Source organism: Onychomys torridus, chromosome 23 (genome assembly GCF_903995425.1).
Source record: "Onychomys torridus chromosome 23, mOncTor1.1, whole genome shotgun sequence".
NCBI lineage: Eukaryota > Metazoa > Chordata > Mammalia > Rodentia > Cricetidae > Onychomys > Onychomys torridus.
In genome coordinates this window covers 58893277-58918706 of record NC_050465.1, presented here as the reverse complement: position 1 = coordinate 58918706, position 25430 = coordinate 58893277, and the positions used below count along the sequence as shown (strand labels likewise).

The following is a 25430-nucleotide window of genomic DNA, read 5'->3' as shown; positions in this document are numbered from 1 at the left end:
GGCAGGAGGAGAATTGTCGCAAATTCAAGGCCAGCCCGGGCTATCAAACCAAAACTATAGAGCTTCAAGGGTTGGAGAGATGGCTCAGTGATTAAAAGCTGTTATAGAGAACACAGGTTGGTTCCCAGCACCCACATCAGGAGGCTCAGAACAGCCTGCAACTCCAGCTCCAAAGGGATCCGACCTCTCTGGCCTCTGAGGACATCTACACACAAATTAAATAAATTTATTTTAAAAAAAAAAAAACCCTTTGCACAAACACTGTTTTCTCACATTAGTGCAGATTTTATTCAAAGCGCGCGCGCGCGCGCGCGCGCGCACACACACACACACACACACACACACACACACACACACACAGCAACTATCAGTAAAGAGGAAAGAGACCAGGAGGATGGGGAACAGAGGTCAATGGGAGATAAACATAATGAAAATGTCATAACAAAACCCACCATTTCCTAACATGACTAAACTAGTAATAAAAGGAATGAAGTATTGACTTATTTTACAAAGTGAACACTGAACTCATGCTAAGTCAGATAAGCCAGACACAAAAGATCACAATTCTATTTATGTAAAACATCCAGAATGGGTGAACCTACAAAAACAGAAAGATTGAAAATAACTATGGGTAGAGAGAAGGGGAAGGAAGGAGGAGCAACTGATTAATGGGCAGAGTTTGCTTTCAAGTTTAGAAAAATGTTCTAGAACCAGGGGGAAGTGAAAGTTGTCCAATATTATGAATACCACTGAAATGTACACTTAAAATGCTAATTTAATGCTAAAATTTAACACATCAATTTCACTTCAGTTATAAAATGCTGTCTACAAATGCACAGGTTTTACACAATTCAGTGAGTTTTAGCAAGCATGTCATCCATAAAACCAATACCCAAGAGTATAGTGTTGCTGTCCACCAAGGTTCCTCCTTTCCCGTTGTTATAAAGGCAACCACTGCTGCTTTTAGCCCCCAGAGCTGAGTTTCCCTCCAAACTTCAACTAACTATATATATTATGAACTGGCTTCTCTCAATGCTCTGGGTCACAGGTAGATATGCTGTCTTTATAAATTACTCCAACAGTTCAATTGTGATCATCTTATGCTCACACAAGTCACATACATGTGCAAGCTGCAATGGCTTTACCCACTCCAACTGGTCACAGCTTCCTTTCAGTCTTAACTGTACCCGTTACCTCATTGTGAGCATGGCTTTAATTTCTACATCTCATGAAATGGTAGTGTGTGTGTGTGTGTGTGTGTGTGTGTGTGTGTGTGTGTGTGTGTTTCTGAATCAGCTTTGGGCCAAGGAGTATGGCTCAGCAGTTGCCTACTGTTTGAGACCCTCAGTTAGATCCCCAGCACTGAAAAATGGAAAAAAAAAAATTAAAAAGGAAAGAAAATCAGCTTTATTTACTTACTTTCAACTATACAATTTTGAGGTCTGCCAACTATATACAGATGCTATCACAACCACAATTAAGACAAAGAATAATTCCAATGTGCTTCTTTAGAGTCAATCCCCATCCCCCCCCCATCACCTCTGGGCAATCCCCGCCTTCTGTGATGATCATTCCCTTTCTTAGAATGGAATCAGGAAGCATGTACACCTGCTCCTGGCTTCTTTTACTTATCCCAGTTTTCGCACTAATGTCTAAACAGTATCTACTGAACAGATGTGTCAATTTGTTCTTTCAGTAACTGCTGGACACACGGGCTTTTCTACTTTTTAAACTACCCATCAGTTGATGAATGGACCTGTGCATCCTTGCCTACAATATAGGCATTTCCTCCAGTGGCTGTGCATTTCAGTCTGGGCCTATTACTGTAAGTTTTACCTGTGCCCCTGGCAGCTGATAGGGCTCTAAAATTTCAAGCTAATTATCTTGACCAGATCCACAGCTCTAATCTCCCATGGGCAGAATCAAAGCACAGTTGCCCTGTCTATGTAGGGGTTGGTTCTAGGACTTCCCAGATATCAAAGCACACAGATGTTTCAATCCCTTAGGTAAATGGAGTACCATTGCCACACTGCATTTGCCACATCCTGTGGTGGACTTCAGATGGAGTCTAGATTAACTATCACACCCGGTACAATGAAAATGGCTGCACTGTTTAGGAAGACGGACAAAACAAGTCGGGTCCTGTGGGACACAGCCACCCAGGCCTAAGAACATCTGCTCGGCTCTCACAGCTCTGCCCGACAATCCCTGGCACTACTACTGCTGCTACTCCAAGAAGGAAATAGTTTGGTAATCATTTTGATATTTTAATCCCCATAACTACATCCAAGAGACTGATACACTTGGTAACTAAACTGAAATTTAGAAGATATAGAAACATTTCAAATGTTGGCTTCTCCTGTGGTAATAATCCCTGGTATTCTAATCTCGGCACATTCTGTTGGTTAAGGCACAAATGGGTCTTAGCATGCCACACTATTGCTCCTGCTGTGACCTCTCACTAAGACCAACCTAAGACTGCTGCTGCAACTACTGATCTGAAGCACAGGGAGGTCAAAGGAGCACACGGGTCCCCAGGCGTTACAGAGGAGTGTTCAAGGCTAAGCAGTGCTGGAGAGGCTGGATCAAAACCCCAAGTGACAAGATACAGCTCTCTAAAAACCACTGTTTCCAGGCCCAAAGCAACTAGACACTGGAGCAGTAATTAGAGGGAGCCTTCAGTCCTAACGAGGAGCCAACAGAGGATGCTCCCTAGCAGCCTCCAGCCATCACCTTATCCCAATTCAGCTGAGGGAAGTGGAAATCGCTGTGTGTGGATTAACCTTCTTCATGGGCCCTCAGCAGTGCTGAACTGCCACAAAGGCCACCAAGAATGCTCACTGGCCATGGTGACAGCTGCCACCCTGAGAATGGCCCCGAGTGACACCCTCCCCTGGTACAACTGCTAGTCCTCTGGATCCTACCTGACTCAGGATGTCTTCCGTGCTGCTTCTCTCGGACACCAGGTACTCACTCACTCTTGTTCTTTGCCAATCAAGGTTCTGGGGATAACTAACTCAATTCACATACATATTTATAACGCTTAGTGTTCTCCTCCCTGGGACACTGGCTGGCATGCTATAAAGATGAACCCAGACAAGAGATTCCCACAGGAATGATAACATTCCAAGGAATAATGACAATTACGCTTTGGTGAGCACTAGGTGAAGGGTAGTGGGGTGTCTAGCACTGTTCTGGCCTTTTCCGGGACATCTCTGTAGCTGTTCCCCTTCCTTCAAAGGACAGCTTTATTGGCTGCCTATGCTTCCTAAGTGCTGGGATTAAGGGCATGAGCCACCACGCCGCTTCAAAGGAAGATTTTTACATTCTTGTACAGAACAATCCCCTGGTCCTTTCGTCTGGCTTAGATTTTTCACAAGTCTGCAGGGCAGGTCTCCCGTTCATACTGTAATGATAGAGTAGCATCTGTGAGGCCAGCCTGGGTCACACACAAAGCAGACACTTCCAGTGTACTCGGTCTCATGGGGTTCCCCAGTGCCTCCGTCAGGCCCCAGCTTGCTGCAGTGCTCACCCTCTCTGCAGCTGCATGGTTGGAGACTGACTGTGTGATGGGGACCCTTGGAGGGCAGGCCAAGGAATCAAGTCCACGTGCAGGAGTGAACTGATTCCGACGGGCCTCTGCACCAAAGAACACTCGGGATAACGCTGCTGAGTAGAGGCCTGTTTTCCCTGGGCAGACTATGGTCCTTTGTCACATGTGCACTAGAATATTGTAACCGTGACAGGAGGGTGTTGGCTGTTGATATCAGATTCTCTAGGATGGCCATGGACTCTCCCTCCCACTGTGCACTGACTTTGAACAGGAAGTACCAACTAGGACTTTGCTACCCAGCTTTCTTCACAACTGTCAACACAGCCTTAGGACTGACCGTCATGTCTACCTACTCTGTGACCTTAAACACAGTCAGGTCTCTCTTATCTTTCCAGGCTCCATGCCAATTGGCCACAGGACTCCAGGAGCCATGAGAAAAGAAGTCTCTCTCTTTCCAAAGCTCAGAAGAATGTGGACAAGACCAGGCTGAGGCTGAGTTGCTGGGCTTCCAACCTGGTGTGTATAGGGCAAATCTTGTTTATCAGACACAGGGCCAATTGGCTTCTTCTATGCCCCACTGCTAGAGAACCCAGAGACTGCAGGTCCCAGGGAGGAAGGGAGTGCCAGGCTAAGGAAGGCCATAGTTCTAGTGACACTCTGCCACCTTAGGCTTCCTTGGGCTCTACTTCCCCACACCGGGGACAACAGTAGTGCTTCTGGTTCAGGGGTCAATGTCCTCAGAGAGCTGTACATGCAGTTCAGTCAGCCAGTGTTTATTCAGTGCTCAGTGTTTACTAGTCCAGAAGGGAGGTAGATATAGCTGAGTATTAACTGTCAGGAATGAGAAGCCTGTCCTACAAGAATAATTGTGCTAAAACCCCTCTGCCAAGGCACCAAACCCTGCTCAAATCAAAACAGACTACAAGACTTCCTGTGCTGAGGAGAAACACAGCTTGTTCCACCCTCCTCTACATAACGCAACCAAAATTATCTGAGGTCTGGAGAGTCACAGAAGACGGAGGGCTACTGACCGGGTGGATCCTTAACTGGAGATATGTTATGGAGGTCACCCCAAGACCAGGATGCCAGGAAATGGGTGCAGCCTGCCATGGTTTCCAGGTTTGTCTTTGAAGAAGTCTGAAGGTTTCTAGAATGGCTCTTCAAGATAAGGATGTGTGGGAGACAAAAGACATAAGGAAATCAGGACTTTCAAGGAATCCCTCTCAATAATAGAACAAGAGATTTCTGTGTGTTTAGCACATTTCTCCTCTTGAGCAACAACTCGAGCCCTGCATCAGGGCCTCAAATAAATCACACATGGCTCTCAGAGTAGAAACCAAACCCTGCTTTATAAGGCTGCTTGGCCGTCACTGGCTTCTCCACTGAGATTGAGGCGCCAGCCAGGCAGTGAGGTGACAGAGGATGAACCTTCCTCACCTTCTCCCCGTTACCCCCACCCCTCCAGCCCTCCAGATGCCCATATCTACAATAGAACCACTTCAAAAAATACTCTGATGAGGGGCAAAGTGGAGGGCAGTGGAGGCTCAGGCTGGTCAGCAGGTCGGTTCCCTTGAGGTAGCTGAGTGCTCCCATGCAGGAGACCAGTCATGGGCTCACAGCAGTCAGGAGAGGGTCAGCAGCTGACTGGGAAGCAGAGGAAGCAGAAAATCTGGAACTCTGCCCAGAGTACTTGAGGACAGGTAACACCTGGGCGGAGTGGCTGGCCTCTTTGCTGGTGTCCTCCTTGTTCTTGGAGGATGAAGTCTTCCTGGATATGGAGGAAAGGCCAGCTTGACTCTTCTTGGGCTTGGCTGGGGTCCCATCTTCACAGGACAACACGCTTCCCTCGGAGCAGCTTTGCTTTCTGAAAGGAAAAACACAGCTGAAGCTAAAACTAACATGTAATTTAAAACCCTCCAGTCTAAGGCAAGCACCCACACCATGATGGTACTGGAGACTACTATATGGATACACTAATAGCCACAAGAGATATTTTATTACTGTGCCAGTGAGATCTCAAGTACAAGGGCCAATTGGAGGAAAGGGTAGGAGGCCTCAGGACTTCCTACAGACAGAGGGTACAACTAAAAAGTGTCTGTTTCTGCAGACGGGTCTTTGCTGATCATCCCACAAGGCACCAGGAAGAAGATATCGTGGCTGTATATTCTGATATTCCTACCACCCCCAGGTGGAGAATTCCTTTCACCATCCCGGTCTGGGGAAAGAAGAAAGAAACCCCAACTCCCCAACTCAACAGCCCTCTCTCACTGAAGTAGCACTCACCTTGACTTGATGCGTTCTGATTTGCTGATGGCACTGGGTGTCCCATCACTCTTTGCGCTAGTCATGAGCGATGTTGGCAGAGACCACTAGGAACAAAGAAAACGGTGAAGGAAGAGGGCCAGGCTAAGTCCAAGAAGGAATGCTCAGGGTCTTGGAGTTCTTGTTCAGCTCCGCCACTCAGGACTCTCATCTGCCCTATGCTAATCATGAACTAATGTGAATAACTCTTGGTTCTCTCCCGAAACAGACAGAAAGTTAAGGCTACAGATCATTTTTTGATCCTTCAAAGATAGATATCCAGTGTATTCAGTAAATAACTACATCCTTGAAAGGGAAACAAAGAGGTGCGGACTGAGAGAGGAGGGAAAGGCAGGTACCCACATACCCACAAGCCTACCATAATGCACTTAGCTTGAGAAGAAGCTATGCACCTACATTGGTCCACTTACCAGGGGAGCAGAGTCAGAGACGATCCCCGTATGGAAGCCTTTGTAGCACCAATTCCGGAGCAGATCTACTCCTAGGACAAGAGGAGCAGAGGTTGGGACTTAACAGAGAAGAATCACTTGCTCACCTCCTTTCCAAAGAAACCTATTTCTTGGCCTAATGGGATTGAATCTCCTACTAACTATGGCCTCCTGTGGGCCAGAAAGGCATATCACCTTTGAGCTTGTTTCCATGGTACTTCTGTTCCCACTGGGTGGTGAGAATGTTGAAATATCGTGGCTGCTCAAAAAAACGAAGATAACGAGAAGAGATTCGAGAAGGAAAAATTCTTTCAAATTGACCACGACGAGAAAACTCATCTTCCATCTCGACCAGAACCCGAACATCATCTGGTGTCAAGACATCCAGCACAGATGCATAGAAGTCCTGCAGCCCAGGGAACAGGAAGAAGGGCAACGTGACAGTGTGAGCCAGACACTGAAACAAGCAGCTGGAGCAGGGAGCAGATCTCTGGGGCTCTAGGTCTCCAGGACTCCTGTGGGACTCCCAAAGCTGCCTGATCTGAGGTGGGCCAGCTGTTCGTCTTATCTCTTCCTAAACCCAATGGATGGAGCTCCTGAGGGAAGACTCTTGGCTAGAGCCAAGGAACATTTGGGCTGAGGGAGAAGAGGGTGCTGTTGAGTACCCAGCATCTCAGATTTGGCAGCCTATGCCTACCTTTCTTACATGCAGGCCCCACATTTACTTTGAGAAGCTCAAACCTCTAGTCTTCCAATGGCTCTCATAGGGTTAAATGTGATGGTTCTCACAAGAGTGAGCTAAGATAACACAGTGCTACTAAAAGCATGGCGACAACCATTCACTTTCCCAGAAAGATACAAGTGCCAACAAATCTCTGCATATAACAAGACCCCACTTCTTGGTAAGAAACTCTGATCTAGACAGGAAAGCTGATCTTCCTGGAGCCTAAGCAGTTTGGCTGAGGGTTGTTGGTAACTGGAGGGAAGATAAATCTCCTACCTGGTCAGGAATTTTCGGGGTCAGGTAATAGGCTTTCTTCATCTTCTGTGCAGTAAAATGCTCTGGAGACATTTGACATTTGTCCCCAGGAGAGCTTGGCAGGCTAAGAAAGAGGTGGACAAAAGGCAACAGGCAGGTCAGCAGCTTCTTGTGCTGAGAAAACACGGAGAGGATCCAGTGCGAGACTCCGTCCCAAGCACAGATGAAGACACATGGAGATACTTGTCCCTTGAATACATCACTCTAAAGTACACTCCATCCAAACAGCTTGTCATCCACAACCATACCACTAGATAACTGAAAGAGGCAAGCACACCAATTTGACCAAAAAAAAAAAAAAAAAAAGACTGGAGTAGGCCTGATTACTGGATGCTTCAATTAACACTCACTACAAATCAAGCTCTGCCCCATTGGCTGGGGACTCTGGGCAGCAAGACACTGAATCTCTGGAACTTCAGCTTCATTACCTATGTCATTATGATCACTTATCACTAAGGTTTTCTTTAACTCTTTCAGATAGGGTCTAACTCTGGAACTCAGGGTGGCCAGGAACTCACTATGTAGTCCAAAGCTAGCCTTGAATTCAGATCAATCCTCCTGCCTCCTTATGGGATTACAGATATGGGCCACTACATAGCTATGGTCACTGTTGAGATATAAAAATGGCTAGCAGGCCAGTAAGATGGCTTAGTGGGTAAGGATGCTTGCCACCAAGCCTAATGACCGGAGTTCAACTCCTAGAATCTACATGTGTCTGGTACCCTAGGAAATTCCTTTAATCAAAGAGGCTTGAAGAAAGTTCCTATTTGATTAAAAAAAAAAAAAAAGTGGTCATTCTCCTTGTCTCTGGCAAAAGAAACCTGTGGCTCTTCCATTAACATAAGACTGCAGTACCTACTAACTTGTCAAGGTCAAGGCTAGCCTCTAGGCTCACTCAGTCCCTGCTTACCATTCCCACCCCAGCTCCCAAGCTCCCTTTCTCCAGTTCCCACACAACCCTAGAAAGAACCATCACTTCTCTCTGCTTTCCCTGGGAGACAGCCTCAGCAGCTTAAAGTAAATTTTAGCCCATTTTTCATTCTGGTGCTGAAACCCCAGAAGCAGCATTAAATGAGATCCCTTCCAAGGGGCTCTGAACCAAGCTGTTGATCTGACTCTCCTAAGTTATGTACGGATCAATAGTTTCTGCTGGCTTTTGCCACCCACCATATTTGGCCTCATTCCAAATTCTAGAATCTACCTCTCCTCTCCTGGTCACTCTGGCTCCTGAAGCCTCCTATGCCCACATGGCAATGTCTCTCTAGTAGGTGCCGCTCCAGAGTAGACTGCTTTACTTACTATTACTACAAAAGCCAAATCAGTGTGCCAGGAAGCTCCTCATGCCCCTCTTGGGCTCCACTCACAAGGACAAGGGACACCTTTCCTGTGTGATTTGGAACATTTCTCTTTGACAAGTTTCCCATTCTGCATGGGGACACACCAGATGGAAATTCTTGTCACAATGACATTTTATCCACCTCAGTTCAGCTGGCTTTCTCTCTCCTTCCTCTCGGAACTTCAATTCTACCTGCAGTCCCACTAGGCTATCTCTCGGCTCCCACCTGCCTGCTCTGCTCTACCTCTTCCGTAAGCCTCCTAGGCCTCTCCTTCCTGGGGACAGCTCCTCCAACAGCTTCTCCAGGCCCAAGCACTCACTGCTCTTCTACATGTTCTCTCTTGGGCTTACAGTCTCTCCCTTGTTGTGAAATGCTTGTTTACACTGTGAAGATGTGTCTTTTAAGTGCCTCCTGATTGCTGAATGTCCAATTGCTAGGCAGGGGTTAGATGGGACTACCAGGAACAGAGAGGACTCCGGGAGAAGAAAGGTGGAGTCGCTAGTCAGACAGGGAGAGGGGACAGGAAGTGCAAGATGGAAGAGAGGTAAAGTCACATGGCAGAATACAGATTTAAAAATATGGGTTAATTTAAGTTATAAGAGCTAACTGTGACAAGCCTAAGCTAAAGGCCAAGCTTTCATAACTAATAATAAGTCTCTGGGCCATTATTTACAGGGTGGCGGTTCAAAGACAATCTGACAAGAAAGCTTGCTACAAACGGCACCCAAGGTGGGGCTACCTAGGCCTAAGAAAGCTTTAAAAAAAAAAGTTCAGAACATGGGAGTCAAAACCTGGTGGTCTCTCAGGTAGGCTCAGCACACAGAAGAACAGCTCTTTTGAGAGGCCCTGCTGTGCAGCAGAGCACTTGAGCAGCCAGCACACTAGGTAAAAAAGACTGATCTTGGACGAAGCGAATTCCCAGAGCTGGGGCGATAAGGCTCCCACCTGTACATGCTGACATAAGGCTAGGTTCTCACAGAACTGAGCAGGGTGAAGCCAGCCACTAATGCTGCAGCACAGCCATTTAAGGTTGGTCTCCCGTGGTCAGAGAAGGCTGCAGATGCACAGTAAAGTAGTCCAGACCAAGAAAACCTTTGAACAGATACAGTAAAAAATGGGTATAGTCATAAAAAAAAAAATAGTTTAAAACAATAAAGTCTTTGCATTTCCTGGATCTTGCTCTGTAGACCAGGCTGGCCTCGAACTCACAGAGATCCCCTGCCTCTGCCTCCCAAGTGCTGAGATTAAAGGCGTGCATCACCACCACCCAGTTAATCAACCTATATACTTTAAGCCTATCTTGGCTTCAAAATGGAAGTCAGGAAATGTGTTGCGTTGGGGGAGAGGTTATGCCTTTGTTTCCACAGAAAACAAGTTATGGTTCTTTTCAAAATTAATAAAGGGGCCGGGCAGTGGTGGCACACGCCTTTAATCCCACCACTCGGGAGGCAGAGGCAGGTGGATCTCTGAGTTCGAGGCCAGCCTGGGCTACAGAGTGAGTTCCAGGAAAGGTGCAAAGCTACACAGAGAAACCTTGTCCCGAAAAACCAAATAAATAAATAAATAAAAGATACATAGATAAATAAATAAATAAAAATTTAAAATGTAAAAAAAAAAATAATGGTCAGATTGATCAGGGGAGACCTGAAAATCTTGGCTACAGACATGAGGGGGGGGGGGAACAAAACAAAAAACAAGAAAGACTACAGGACAGGCTGATCCCTCTACTATGGGAACAGCTCTTGAGACTGGATGAGACATAATAAATCTCATTGGCTGCAGAGTCCTTATGACAGTTTGGTTATACAGTCCAAACAGACTTATGAAGTTGGCAGCCTTTTAACTTCACAAATATAGAACAAACATACTTCAGCTGACTAGTGCACACTGCACACTCCATACTTGTGTTAATACATACATACATACATACATACATATATACATATATATATATGCTACCTTTAAGAAGTTTGTGTGTTTTCAGAAAAAAGATCAGACACAATAAAGACAAAGGACCCAGGTAATCCCATCTCTCAGAATGTTTCTGTTGCAATTTCATCAAAATTCTGCATCTAGAACAACTTAAAAACTGGTGAGATGCTCCGGCCTTACAGACTATCCAGCCAAGACTTCAGATAAGCTCTACACTTTCCCATCACACAGAGACTAAACAAAAAATAAGAACTAGCTTTCCCAGGACTTGACCATTATCCCAATTTTCTTAGGGTCCCCTACAAATGCCAGTGTTCTAGACAACAGAAAGCAGTTGAGAAAACGTGACGCCTACTTTCCCAAGAGGTGAGGCTGGTGGCAAATTGTTACAAGTCATGGTAAGGGAGGAAACTAAGAAAGAAAGGTTAGATTCAAGGGTCTCTTCTTTAAAAAAGAAAGGGGGGCGGATATAGGAATGCTAGGACAAAAAGTAGACTGTTGAATCTACTTTAAACTAAAAAGCAACTATTAATCTCAAATATTTTACATTAGTATGGATTTTTGTACACTGATACAAATTAAATGTTATTTTTCTTAGAAAATACTCAATATGTGTGTGTGTGTGTGTGTTTCTACTTTTAAGGTATTGTACCTATGTAGCTCATTTAACAATGTAATGTAAATTTCTAGTCCTTGAAAGTTATTATTACAAACTATTTAGGATAATTAACAAATACAGGTTAATAGTCACCTAACAATCAAATTTATGGCCATGTTAAGTATATTTTCAAGGTCAAACAGAGATATATTTTAGATAGACAGATGGTCTTTCAAACACTTTAGAGACCTGCAGTATATGGCATTCAAGATGTTTTAGTAACCTAAGGCTTTTCATGACAGTAAAACAAGTCTGCTCCTGGCAGCACCAATTTACTTCAAAAAAGAATGATGGACATCAAAGGACCTCCATACAGAGTTTGCTTTTATTGTGGCAAAGTTGGCCACTGGGCAAGAAATTGCCCTTGCCTCAACTGCTGACGATGGCATGCTGTCCAAACTGGACAAGCAGAACACAAAAGAAGGTGACTGCCAAACTTTGCCAAGACAAGGTAGAACAGTTCTTCAAAAGTGTCCTGTTTCACAAAAAAAGTCTTGTCAGATATTCTAGGCCTGTAGGCTGAAGATGGATGCAACAACATGCAAAGGAACCTTTGGCAGCCAGCTGTTTCTGTCATCTCTCTCTCTCTCTCTCTCTTTTTTCCGAGACAGGGCTTCTCTGTGTAGTTTTGGTGCCTGTCCTGGAACTCACCTTGTAGTCTAAGCTGGCCTCGAACTCACAGACATCCACCTGGCTCTGCCTTCCGAGTGCTGGAATTAAAGGTGTGTGCTACCACTGCCCAGCTGTTTCAGTCATTCCTATAGTCTGGAAATTGCTTGTTCTGCATTTCCTGTTACTCAGGTAATATTATATCCTCAGGTCTCTGATGGGAGTTGAAGACTAGATAAGACAGTTATATAGTTTTTCTTGTTACCAAATTCAGAAAAGAAATTCACAAAAGAGGCAAAAAGTATCTAAGGTTGAGAAACATAAAAGCATGTTTATCTAAGAAAAGGTTTTAAGGTCTAAAAAGACATTAGGATGTCTACATTAGGATGGTAATACAAATTGATAGAAAATGGTTTATGTATAAAACTTAGGACTCACTGAGGTAGCATAGATAATACAATAGTTTCTCTGAATTTGCCTAATACAAATGGACTGGACATTGTGATAACTGTCCTTATTGTTTACAGTTTTACCGTGTTAAGAGTTAAAAGAGTTATTTAGACAAAAAGGGGAAAATGTTGCAGAGTATTTGTTTACACTGTGAAGATGTGTCTTTGCCTGTAGAATTTCATTTTACACCAACTCTCTTTCCTTCTTGGACTACAAACAACTTGGCCTCAATACAGATCAATGGCCAAAGGTTGTCTGCTCGATTTTCAAATTCTCTCCTATGGTAACAACTTCTGCCTCTGCATAAACAAGCCATCCCCAAATTGCTTGTATCTAAATTTCCTCAGATCTACACCTTATCTTTAAGGCTCTTATCTTTAAGGTTTTTCTACTTCCCACTTAAAAATCTTTTATTCTATAATTTCTCTACGTTCTACTCTCAAAAAATCTCTTACAACTATGCTGTAAACTCTCTCAAGATTTTTAAGTTAATTGGGCATGGTTACTAAATCTATAAAAATCTTTACCTGAATTTGGCTTGAAAGATAACAAAAGGTTTATAGCTAAAAAAAATCTTACGTGGGTAATCTTAATTTACTACAACTTACTACACATATAACTTGTATTCAACTCTTGTTTAAAAACATGAACTAGGGTTGGGGATTTAGCTCAGTAGTAGAGCGCTTGCCTAGCAAGTTGCATGCAAGGCCCTGTGTTTGGTCCTCAACTCTGAAAAAAACAAACAAACAAACAAACAAAAAAAAAAACATGAACTTACCAAAAAAAGATATTTTAAATAGTAACCACATGGTTAGCAGCTATCTTTACTAGGTTAAAGGATACATGGCATGTGACTTTACCATCTTAAGGTGACCACTAAGGTAACACCTATAAAACCTCTTAGTTCTACTGAGTCCTTGGTTTATCACTGTATCTCCTAAGGAAGCAACAGCAAGTCTCCAAAATATTTTGGATTAGTATGTATTTTTGTATGATTAGAAAATCCCAAGGTTATAAAGCTATACTCAAGTTAACAGAACTTAACTTAGAAATGTATGTCTAACCACTTATGTCTTTGCTAACTCTGTTCAACACTAGGTTTCTAAAAAAAAATTTTAAATAAGGAAAAACATAGGTATGTTTGATAATTAAGATTTATAAATTCCTAAGGTCTATTCAGGTTCACAATAATATTATATTTTAGCCTCTTTGCCTTTGCTAACTTTGTTAAGCTTCAGCCATTTGGATAAACTGAGCCATACAAGAAAATATGATGTTCTATAATGGTGCATGATAAAAGACTAATAACTTCTAAAGGGTTATATAATTCATCTAGTGAGAAGTTTTATTTAACCTCCTATGTTTAAAGCAAGTAACTTAAAATAAATTTGTTGAAATCAGGTATACTTAATAGATTATGGTCCTCAAACTCTTCAGAGATCTGCTGAATAAGGCATTTTAAATGTTTAATAGGCTGGGCGGTGATGGCGCATGCCTATAATCCCAGCACTCGGGAGGCAGAGGCAGGTGGACCTCTGTGAGTTTGAGGCCAGCCTGGTCTACAGAGCTAGTCCAGGACAGGCTCCAAAGCTACAGAGAAACCCTGTCTCAAAAAACCAAAAAAAAAAAAAAAAAAAAGTTTAATTAAAAAACTTCCCAGGGGCTGGAGAGCTTGCTCAGAGGTTAAGAGCACAGGCTACTCTTCCAGAGGTTCCTGAAATCAATTCCCAGCACCTACTACACGGTGGCTCACAAGTATCTTTTTTTTTTTTTTAAATGTGGAGCTGAGGATTGAACCCAGGGCCTTGCGCTTGCTAGGCAAGTGCTCTACCACTGAGCTAAATCCCCAACCCCTCACAACTATCTATAATGAGATCTGGTGCCGCCTTCTGGCCTGCAGGCAAACATGAAGGAAGAATATTATATACATAATCAACAAGTAACTCTTAAAAACAACAAAAAACTTCCAATGATAGATAGAAATGCCAGCTCCTAGTGGGAACCCTAAGGTATCCAAAGAAGATAGATGGAACATGGCTCCACCTGATTTCTAGTCACTCACACTGGGCAAAACTTCCCCATGCCTCAACTTGCCACCAGGGCTCTACCGAAGCTATGGACATTATTGGGTTGTCTGCCCTACTCTGCTGGTGAAAGTAAGGTCAGTCCTTCAAGTTCCTCTACAGAAAAATCTCTCAGACCTGGATCTGGTAGCCAAAGGCTGATGCTGCTCTATGTTGTAGCTGAAGATTTAATGATGTTCTGTATGGCGGCCTGAGACAGACCACTGCTCAACAAAGCTGTCGGAGCCTAAGGCAACCTTCTAGGTAGTAGGTAAGTCTCTGTCATTGTAATTGATACATAGGTCATTTGGATTATATTTCCTACTGTAATTTATCCTTCTCATATCTCTGTGATATTGACTAACTGTTTTTTGTTTTGTTTTGTTTTGTATTGTTTTGAGACAGGGTTTCTCTGTGTAGCCCAGGCTGGTCTAGAACTCAGAGATCTGCCTGGCTCTGCTGGGATTAAAGGTGTGTGCCACCACTGCCCGGACACTACCAGAAGTTTTAACAGCAGCAAGCACACCAGCTCCTCCCCAGGGCTGCAGCATCCTTCTCTTCATTTGTACAAATCAGGCTTTCCTAGAACCATCAGGTCTCCAGTTGAGGAAAACAGGTGACCTTGCTACCAGGTTCTGAAAGGAGATAAACTCACAGATGCTTTTAACACAAAATCATTTAGGTTCCCAAGCTTTTATTCTGACTCAACAACATGAGTCTACAACTTTCTCTCCAATGTGGATTTCAAGGCAGATTACAAACAGTGGTAGGTAATGCTAACCTACATAAAACTTATATTGCCTTTTGTAAACTTAAACAATTCTTGTCAGTTTCAGGGAGTCCACTCGGATCTACCTCTCACAGGTCAAACAGAAAGAGCTGACTCCCTTTTGGCAAATGGAATAATTCAGCTAACTGTAAGATAAGGCCAAGTTTACCTCCAAAAAGTTCACACAGTGGGTAAAGTAGGTCAGTCACCAAGAAAATTACCTTTTTTGTTTATTTTTTGTGTTTTAAGATAGAGTCTCACTCTGTATCCCAGACAAATAATATCTAACTTGCATGAGATGTCCTGGCACAGGTGTGAAACAGAATGTTCTGCTGGGAGCCAGAATTCATACTCTACCCCCTCATTCTCTTGGGCTGAATCAATTACTGTTATAGGATTTTCAATGTCCTTATCTATAAATTACAATACTAATATGCACCCTACAGAATTGAGTGGATACACTGTATTTCCTTAACTACTCCAGGTACTTACTAAACATTAGTTTCTTCTCCTCAAGAATAGTTTCAAAACTTTGGAGCAATGAAGGAAAAACTCCACACTGAAGTGCCTCAGAAAGATGTTTAGAACTAGGTTTTGAGGGATAGAGAATCTGAATAGGGCATCTTTAGAAAGAAGAAACTACATAAGCAGATGAAAGGACACTACCTAGTCTTTAAGGATGTGCCAGGGCACCATAATCAGGCAGAGTAGAAACATACACCCAGGAAAAGTGGCTGGAGCCTCCAATGCCCAGGTATGGAGGTTAAATTTGATCCCTGTAACCTGTGGAGATTCTGAACATAAGTAATCAGACTTACTTCCAGGGTACCGATTTGGCAGTGGTATGTGGACAAACAGCAGAAACAGACTGAGCCATAAAGGAGCTCACGCAGGAGAGAGGCTCCCAGACCCATTCCTTCCCCAAATCACAATGGCTGCTCCTGCTGCCATCCCAACCGAGAGAGAGCTGAGAAGCAGACCTGGTGCTGGAGCCGCTGGAGCTGCTGGGGCTGCTGGAACTGGAGAGGATATCCTCCATGGTGGGCAGAACGAAGCCTGCCAGGTTCAGGAGGTCCCGGATCATCTGGCCTTTGATGCTGACGTCCAGGGGAGAATTAGAGTGGAGACTGCAGGGAAGAGTGCATACTGGGTCAAAGCAGCGCTCAGAATGACTCTGGGGCCTACGTCCAAATCAGGGTTTCTTATTTCCTGGCTTCTTTACAACAAAAGAGACTCCAATAACACATTTGTGAGCATCTTCAACAAATATGCTCAGCTGGGTATGGTGGCGCACGCCTTTAATCCCAGCACTCAATAGGCAGGGGCAGGTGGATCTCTGTGAGTTCAAGGCCAGCCTGGTCTACAGGGTGAGTTCCAGGACAGCCAGAGCTATAACAAAGAAACCCTGTCTCGAACAAACAAATAGCAACAAAACAAATACCCTCAAAGACAACAAATACCCTCATGCAGCTTGGTGAACTTGCCCACGCCCTTGGTTTGCTAGAAAATGGTCGGGATCAACAACTTTTAATAACACTTTTCTATTCTCAAAACTCCTTACGATACCAGCGAATAATCAGTGAATGATTACAGACCATGACAGGAAGGTACATATCCTAGTGAAGGAGAGCCCTTCCCAAGTCAACAGGACGATCATGACAAGGATTCTGAGGATGAAAGGTGGATTCTACTCAGTAATGAACAATACCACCTACCTTGGGGAAATGTTAACTTCTAGGACCCAGGGCTTTAGGTTCTCATCCAACATGATGTCAAAACCAAAGAGTTCATGACAGCTGTAGGGGCGCCGCACATACAACTTCAATAAGTTAGTCACATAGGGCTCTGACCTGCCGGTGGGATATCTTTAATTAGGAGGGCAGAAGCAACTTTCTCATTCATTCATTCATTCATTCATTTATTTATTTTGGTTTGGTTTTGTTTTTCAAGACAGGGTTTCTCCATAGCTTTGGAGCCTGTCCTGGAACTCACTCTGTAGACCAGGCTGGCCTCAAACTCACAGAGATCCACCTGCCTCTGCCTCCCGAGTGCTGGGATTACAGGCGTGTGCCAGCACCGCCTGGCGCAACTTTCTCTTTGAAAGTGCCTCCTCAGATCCAACAGGGAATATATGCGTACAATCCCCATGCAGAAAGCAGGGAAATAATCTTGGCAACATCAGACCATCTCAGTCACAAACACCATCCACTCCCACCCCAAAACAGTGGCTCTTAAGGGATGTGCCTGATCTGGGCCATCACGTAAATGAGAGGTATGGCGGTCTGAGTGAGAACAACTTCCAAAGGCTCATATATTTGAACAGTTGGTTCCCAGTTGGTGGAATGTTAGGGAAGAATTAAGAGGTGTGGCCTTATTGGAAAAGGTGTGTCACGAGTGGTGGGCTTTGAGGTTTCAAAAGTTAGCCCCCTCTGCCTTGTGCTAACTCCCTGGAATCCTAAACCCCAAATTAAATGCTTTCTTTTATAAGTTGCCTTGGTCATGGTGTTTTATCACATTAACAGAAAACTAAGAAAGTAGAATTTAACTCTACCTCTTTCTATCTCCTGTCCTCAAAACTGAAACACAGAATGGGCACAGCTTAAGAGCACAGCAGAGGCAAGGAGGAAACCCCACAGCCTGAGTAGCTAGCACTGAAACTCACGAGATGATGGTTTTGACAACGACATCCTTTATCTTCTCCCAGATGATGTCACTATTAACTCCCTTCTGGCTCAGGTAATTCCACAAGGCCTTCAGTGCCCTGAAGGGAGAGAGGGAAGGACTGTGGTTAGCCCTAGGAAGGAGTGGCGAGAAGAAAATGAATAAGGAGGTGAAGACACCTTCTTTGTCCCCCATGGTATTTTGAAATAAGAAAGGGATGCATTCGGATGCAAACAGACCCATTCTGAAATGACAAGTGCACTAATATTGCTCAGCTCCTGCCCCAAACCTCCCAAAGGCAAAGCCCTTCCTAGGTTCAAGACAGAGTTTTAACTGGGACACACTGCCCTCAGTACCATTTGTGGCCCTGGCAGGCCGTCTCATCAGCGTTGGCCTGGTACTCGGCATTCTTTTTATTGACACTGTAGTTGGTCAGGTGCATGAACTTGTTGCTAAGACTCTTCATGGAAGGTGAATACCTGGAAGTGAGAAAACGGCAGAGGCAAGATGGCGGGAGCAGGTGGAGAAGAGGCCAACTATTTCCCCAGGAAGGAGATAAAGGACAAGGGCTAATCCACTCGGCAAGCTCAGTCCCACAGGAACTCTTCCCTCATTTCCCACCCTCCCACCTTCCTTACTGATAAAAACCACTAAGCTATCTGTTCCTTTTCTGCTCAGTGACGTCATCCCGAGGAAAGGAAATCTCCCAGTGTCAGAGGAATGCCTCACCACCAGCACATACTTGCAACTGGCAAAGCGGACGAGTCCATCCGAAAAGAGGTAAATCCGTAGAGGATCATAAGAAGTAACGTAAACGTAGATCCGAAGATCAAATTTGCTGCCACTAATGAGGTAGGGTTTGTGTAGATACCTACAGAGAGGAAAGGCTTCCTTTACACCCAGCCAATGAGTAAGGGAGCTGTGGTGAAAACCTTCAACAGTTGACTAAGGAAGGTCTTTGGCTGGGAGGTCACGAGGAAGAACACTCTAAGAAGGGAATTCAGAGACCAAGAAGACAGGAAGATGGAGAGGAATGTGAGCTAGATAGGCTCACCTCTGTACCAGGAGGGGCCTGCGCTTGGGGAGCTGACTCCATTTGTGAATGACCTGAATGCCAATACCTCGAGCAGATGCTGGCTAGAAGTCAAAGGGAAGGAGATGAGATCTGCTGCCTTTCCCTCTCATCCCATCATCTACCTCTCCCTTTGCCCCACTCACTGGCTTCACAATCCACTTCTGGCGGCTGCTGCTCTCCCATGCTTTGCGCAGGAGCTTGGCATCCTGGGGCAGGATGAAGGACTGGGGGAAGAAACTGAACTCTTTCTTGCCAAAACGGCTCTGCATGCGAGACAGGTTCCGCCACAGCCGGTCCTTCCTCCCAATCTGGAAGGAGCCTGGGAAGTGGTTTAGCTACAGAAGGCAAAGAGGCAAGGGGAAGGCCGAGGTGAGACCAAGAACAAGAGAAGCCCCGACCACCCCCACACTCCAGCACCCCCGAAAAGTTCAAGTTCCTTTGTCTGTCGCCATCTAGACACAAACTAGAGTCACCCGGAAAGGGTGAACTAGCAGGGTGGCTAACTGCCTCCACCAAACTAGCCTGTGCCTATGTCTATGGGGGCATTTTCTTGATTAACTATTGATGTGAGAGGGCCCAGGCCCACCTAGGCAGGTGGTTCTGGGTTGTATGAGAAAGCAAGCTGAGCAAGCCATGGGAAAGGAGCCCACAAACAGTGTTTCTCCACAGGCCCTGCTCAGTTCCTGCCTCAGCTTCCCTCAGTGATAGACTGTAAGCTGTAAGCCAAAGTAACCCTTCCTCTCCAGACTGCCTTTGGCCAGTGCTTTATCACAGCAGCAGAAAGGCAAACTAGGACAGCCATGACAGTCACTTTGAATACCTATTTTCCCATGACAGCATGTGAGACAAGACCCCTGAGAAATCTAGAGGCATGAGAACCACAGAACTCTCTACATAAACGTAGCTTGTGGAGTAGAAGCAGTTAGTGGTAACAGGAAACTCATCCAGCTGAAAACAGACAAGGCCTCTCAAGACATGGAATGAAAACCAGCTGAGTGGCAACAGGTCTGCGGTGGGAGACACTTTGCTAAGACCCCCACTGTGTTCTCTCCAGAACTCTCCTCTCCAACTGTCCTCACAGGAATGCTCTTCCAATATTCCCTCCCACTGCCCCAACAACACTCTCATCCTGGCCTAGTCCATGGGACAGGCTCCTTGGAAAGGACCCACCTTCTGATGCTCTCGAATGGATCGAAAACCAGGAGACTTCATGTGGTGACCCCAGCAGCCCAGCCAGTCATCATTCCCTGCAGAAGGCAATCAGAAAGTCGGTCTCACTTAATAGCTCAGACTCTGGGACAGAACAGGGTCTCACTGCCGGCCGGACTCACAGAGGTGATTTAAGAGTTTCCATGGAGTTGTCCTACATGAAGCCTCAAGACCAGGGCCAAACAATGGTCTTCTGCCTCCCAATTCTGAGCAACTGGCTCAGCCCAGAGGATTTTTAGAGTTACACCCTTCTATGAGATCGAAAGCTTCAAGACAGGGTCCCCACATGCAGGGCAAGGTCAGTGAGAGAGTAACTCACTCTTGCTGATTTTGAAGTGGGACCGTCCAATGGTCTGCTTGACTATGTTGGGGGTCACTGTGCTCATCTTCCACCGCAGAAGCTTCCTCTGCTCCCAGGGAAGTTTCTCCACTGGGGAAAGGCAAGGGTAGGAGGGTCCCAGTGAGCAGATAAGAAAGATGGCAGTGGTACCCATCCTTTCCTGGGCAGACAGATCACTACAAATGTTCCAGGTGAGGTTTTAGAGAAGTGCACTTTATGGAAAGGGGGCTGTGCAGGAGTGAGGAGCAAAGCAAAGGCTGGAAGGGGAAAGAACCCGATGAGAGGCCGTGTGCTAAGCCAGGGATTATGAGACTGAGAAAGGCCAACAAAGGACAGATATGCAAGGTCCACTATTGAACCTACATTCCCATGGGAACTGAGCACAGGGCAATAACTACTACAAGAGCCATTCTGGAAGAGTTCTCCCACCTTGTCCCCTCCACCTAGGTTAGCTAGCATCCTCCTGTGAGTTCCTCTGGATTTTGTCCCTTGGTTACATTTACCTCTTTCATCTCGAGTTCCAAAATAAATGGTAGGGGACACATTGGGGAAGAGACTGTAGATGAGGGCTGGTCGTACAACTTTCTCATGATTAGGAAGGGATTTGGACATTAAATCCACGCAGTTCCTGGAATGGAAAACAAACAGAGCATGGGAAAGTGACAGCTTTGAGGTGTTAACAGGATTGCATATGACTCTGAAAAGACAAGTGTTTAATAGTCACTCTGCAAATATGAACTCATACAATGCTAACCTGCCTATAGTCATGGACACCACCAAGAGTCAAAGAGCCCAAGCCTCTGATAATACATCTCCAATACATCCCGTGGTAAGTCACAGATTGGGGGATCCCCAGAAGGAGTTCTGAAAGAGGGAGTCTGGGTAGACACTAGGAAAAGACTGCCACACTACAACAAGGTGGGGGAGGAGGAAAAGGATGACAGCGATAACTGGAAGGAAGACATAAATGTTGTTGTTTTGTTTTTGGTTTCTTCCAGACAGGGTTTCTCTGTGCAGCTTTCTTTGGCTGTCCTGGATCTCACTCTGTAGCCCAGGCTGGCCTCAAACTCACAGAGATCCGCCTGCCTCTGCCTGCCGAGTGCTGGGATTAAAGGCGTGCGCCACCGCCGCCTGGCCCAGAAGTATTTTAAGTGAGGAAAGAACAAAAGAAAGAAAATCAACAGTGAAACTTCTACCCTGTTGTAAGCTTTGGCTCACTTGGAAACATAGCTGGCTCACGTCCTTCTCTACTTGTGACTCTGATGGCCCAGGATCTCACAGACGAGGGAGGAGAGGAGCCGGGGCCGGGGCTGGGGCTTTACACGGAACTGATGATTGATATGAGCTATAAAGATTACTATGAGATTGTAAAGAAAAGAAGACACAAACAAACATCTCAGGACAGGGCCCTTGCCTAGCAGAGAAGGCCCGAGCTTGACCCCTAGAACTGTGTCAGTACTTTTCTAAAAGTTACTCTTGTTATTTTCAGTATGTTCCTCGTCTTCCCACCTCAGCCTCTCAAGTGCAGGCATTAGACATGTACCACCATGCCTAGCCAAACAGGGAAACAGAGGGGAACGAGCCATGCTACACTACAGAGACACGGCAGGAAGATACAGCGGCACAGAAAGCGTCCACCCTGCAGCTAGCAAATGCATTTCTGGGCCCATGGCTCCGAGAAATGAAGACTGTGCACTGCAGGATGTCTGATCACACTGTGAACCCCAAGATTGTGTTATTTACTGGAAAAACCTGTTTCTAGTTGTCGAGGTGGAGCAGGCAACCAGTTGACCGGAAGGGAACATAGGATTATTAAGGAAAAAAGAGAGTAAGAAGGAGTCAGGAGGACAGACAGAGACACACAGGAAGTAGAAGGGGGGACATTCAGTTTGAGGAGTTTCTGAGACAGGGTAGTTCTTGAGAAGAGGAAGACTTCTGGGATGTCAGAGGAGGAAGATCAGCCAGGTGCTTCCTCTGCCTGAATTAGCAGGCTTTCACCCCAGCATCTGGCTCCTGAGTCTCTATTGGTAAAATTGAACACTTGAGATTTTGTTAAAAACACTCATGTTCACATAAAATATGGGCATGATTCCTTTTAGTAACCTTACTTATGATAGCCCAACCAGCCTCAACAAGAATGGTGAAGCTAATGACGCCTATCAAGAGTGTGGCAGTAGTAGTGGCACATGCTGAGTTATTCTATCATCCACAATCACAGGTCTGGGCCAGCCAGGGCTGTACAAGACCCTTCTTAAAAAACTAGGGGCTGGAGAAACGGCTAAGTGGCTAAGAGCACTTGTTCTTACAGAGGACCTGGGTTCATTTTCCAGCATCTATATTTCAGCTCACAACCATCCGTAACTCCAGTTCCAAGACAGACAGACACGGACGGACACACACACACACACACACACACACACACACACACACACACACAAAGAGTTTTTAAAAGGAGACAGAACAAACAGCAATAACAAAAGGATACTGGACTTATCCCTAGGCAAGGCTAAAAGCTATAACCCTGGAACATTTAATCTCCTTCAACGGCTCTCAGTATTTTCATTGGTCTCAAGTGACTCCCATTGCTAATATCACATGATTCTGCAGAGCAGCAGAAAATGCAACACAGCTATTGTGGGGAGGCAGGAACATCCAATCACCTGAGCTTCTGAGTTTGGGGACAAGGCAAGGATCCATTTCTGATTTATTTATTTTTCCTATGTTTAATAATGGGGAAGCTAGATATGGTAGTTCACATTTGTAATTTCAGTATTCTATGGGCTGAAGCAAGAAGGTTACCATGAGCTCAAAGCCAGCCTGGCTATATAGCCATTTTTCTTTGATGGAGTTTGAGATCAAACCCAAGGCCTCACACTAGCCAAGTATTCTACCAGCAGGCTAAATCCTTCACCCATGAGATTTATCTTCTCCATCTAGAAGGTTAAAGGGTTGTGCAGCTTTCTTGATGATGGCCCACAAAAGAACACACTGCCACTCTCCTATGTGAAAAGGCAGGACTCCAATTCAGTATATCTATGATCTTTCTCTTCTGGCAAACAGAGGTACTTAATAGACATCTAGTATCTGCAACCAGAACCAGCTTCATTTTTATGAAACCAAGACAGGGTGAGCTTAAAGAGACAAATTATGCAACAGACTGAGGACACACACATGTCCAGGATTTCTGTTCCCTTCATAGAAAGATCTAATTTTATTTCTCCCATTTCCAGACATCTCAGCCTTCACCTTGCTGGTTTGCTGCTGCCGCCACACCATCTTATTTACAGAGACACGATAGCTTTGTTCATGCTAACCCAGACGCAGAGGGTCTTCTCAGCTACAGGTAAAGAGGATCAGACACCAAGAAAGCAGCCACTGTCACAGTACACTGGCAAGCCCTGATAGACAAGGCTAGGTTTTCACTAAAAAATGAAAACAAATATTTTTTTTTGCACTAAAAACAAAATGCCCGTTTTCCATCCTTTAAGTTTATTTTACTTTTCTAATTTTTTTAAAGATTTATTTATTTATTATGTATACAGTGTTCTGCCTGCATATATGACTGCAGGCCAGAAGAGGGCACCAGATCTCATTACAGATGGTTGTGAGCCACCATGTGGTTGCTGGGTATTGAACTCAGGTCCTTCAGAAGAGCAGTCAGTACTCTTAACCGCTGAGCCATCTCTCCAGCCCACTTTTCTAATTTTTTACATTTATTTATTATGGTATGTGCATACATGACTGCCAGTGTCATTCAAGTCAGGGACACTTGAGGGAGTTGCTTCTCTCTTCCACCATGTGAACTCTGGGGCTTGAACTCAGGTCATCAGGTTCAGTTAGCAAGTTCCTTACCAGCTGAGCAATCATGTCACCCTTAATTTTCTACTCCTTTGTATTTTTAGAAGAGAAAAACCATCAATGTTCAATAATTCAGGAGTTCTCTCTCTCTTTTTTTGTTTAACAAATGATAAAAAAGTTTAATTAATGAAGACAGAGCCTAATTGTGAGGCAAGGCTGGAAGGAAAACAAAGAAGACTATGCTGGAGGATATGGTTTATTCTTTGTTTTTTGAGCTTGTATAAGCTGGCCTCAAATTCACAGTATTTATCCAGCATCAGACTCTGGAGAACTAAGATTAATGCCATGGCACCTAGCACCAAAAGTGTCTCATTTGGGGCTACAGAAATGGTTTCAGCTTTCCCATAGGTCTGAGGTTCAGTTCCTGGCATCTATATCAGGCAACTCATAACGGCGTAGAATACCTTCATTGGGACTCTACAGGCACCTGCACTGACTTACACACAGCCATTAAAAATAAAATCAGTCTTCTCTTAAAGTGTTATGCTGGTTTGTTTTGGTCAAACTGACACAAATCTAGCCATATCTGGGAAGAAGGAATCTCATGTGGGAAAATGCCTCTGTAAGATTGGCCTGCAGGCATGTCTGTTGGGTTTTGGTTAATGATTCATGGGGGAGGACCTCGCTAGCTCACTGTGGGTGGTGCCATCCCTGGGCAGGTGGGCCTGGGGTATGTAAGAAAGCAAGCTGATCAAGCCAGGAGGAACTCGTCTTATCTGGCTTCTGTCTCAGTTTCTGCCTTGAGTTCCTACCCTGACTTCCCTTCATGATGGACTATGATATGGAAGTGTAAGCTGATATGACGTAAACCCCTTTCTCCACAAGCTGCTTTTGGTGTTTTATCACAGCAATAAAAACCCTAACTAACACAAGTGCCTCTTTGCTTATTTTTAATTTTAATAACCTTTATTTATTTGTGTGTATGTGTGTTGGGGGTGTACACATACTACAGTGCACATATAGATGGCAGAAGATAACTTTTGGGGGAGAAGATTGTTCCTCTTCTTCCAGCAAGGGGGTTCCAGGGATTGAACTCCAGTTGTCAGGCTTGGAAGCAAGCAGATTTACATTCTGAGCCACTGTTTGGTCCAAATGTGGTTTAAATAAGAGTCCTTAAATAAGTTCTA

The 25430-nt window shown here is 44.8% G+C and overlaps 1 protein-coding gene across 2 annotated transcripts in view; it reads right to left on the bottom strand.

The window, feature by feature from the left end:
• Positions 1-211: 211 nt before the first annotated feature.
• The window catches only part of Ttll4 (tubulin tyrosine ligase like 4), a 47401-nt gene continuing 22182 nt past the window's right edge, over positions 212-25430 (bottom strand). For both annotated transcript variants that reach the window (XM_036173232.1, XM_036173233.1), the window contains 15 exons: positions 20949-21073; positions 20425-20535; positions 20067-20143; positions 19040-19231; positions 18876-18958; positions 18564-18692; positions 18178-18300; positions 17823-17921; positions 16876-17010; positions 16141-16287; positions 7304-7406; positions 6499-6709; positions 6286-6356; positions 5837-5922; positions 212-5417 (listed from right to left, as the gene is read on the bottom strand). In XM_036173232.1, the coding sequence (XP_036029125.1) occupies positions 5159-5417; positions 5837-5922; positions 6286-6356; positions 6499-6709; positions 7304-7406; positions 16141-16287; positions 16876-17010; positions 17823-17921; positions 18178-18300; positions 18564-18692; positions 18876-18958; positions 19040-19231; positions 20067-20143; positions 20425-20535; positions 20949-21073 (1951 nt within the window). In that variant the 3' untranslated portion in view covers positions 212-5158. The remainder of the gene's footprint in view (positions 5418-5836; positions 5923-6285; positions 6357-6498; positions 6710-7303; positions 7407-16140; positions 16288-16875; positions 17011-17822; positions 17922-18177; positions 18301-18563; positions 18693-18875; positions 18959-19039; positions 19232-20066; positions 20144-20424; positions 20536-20948; positions 21074-25430) is intronic.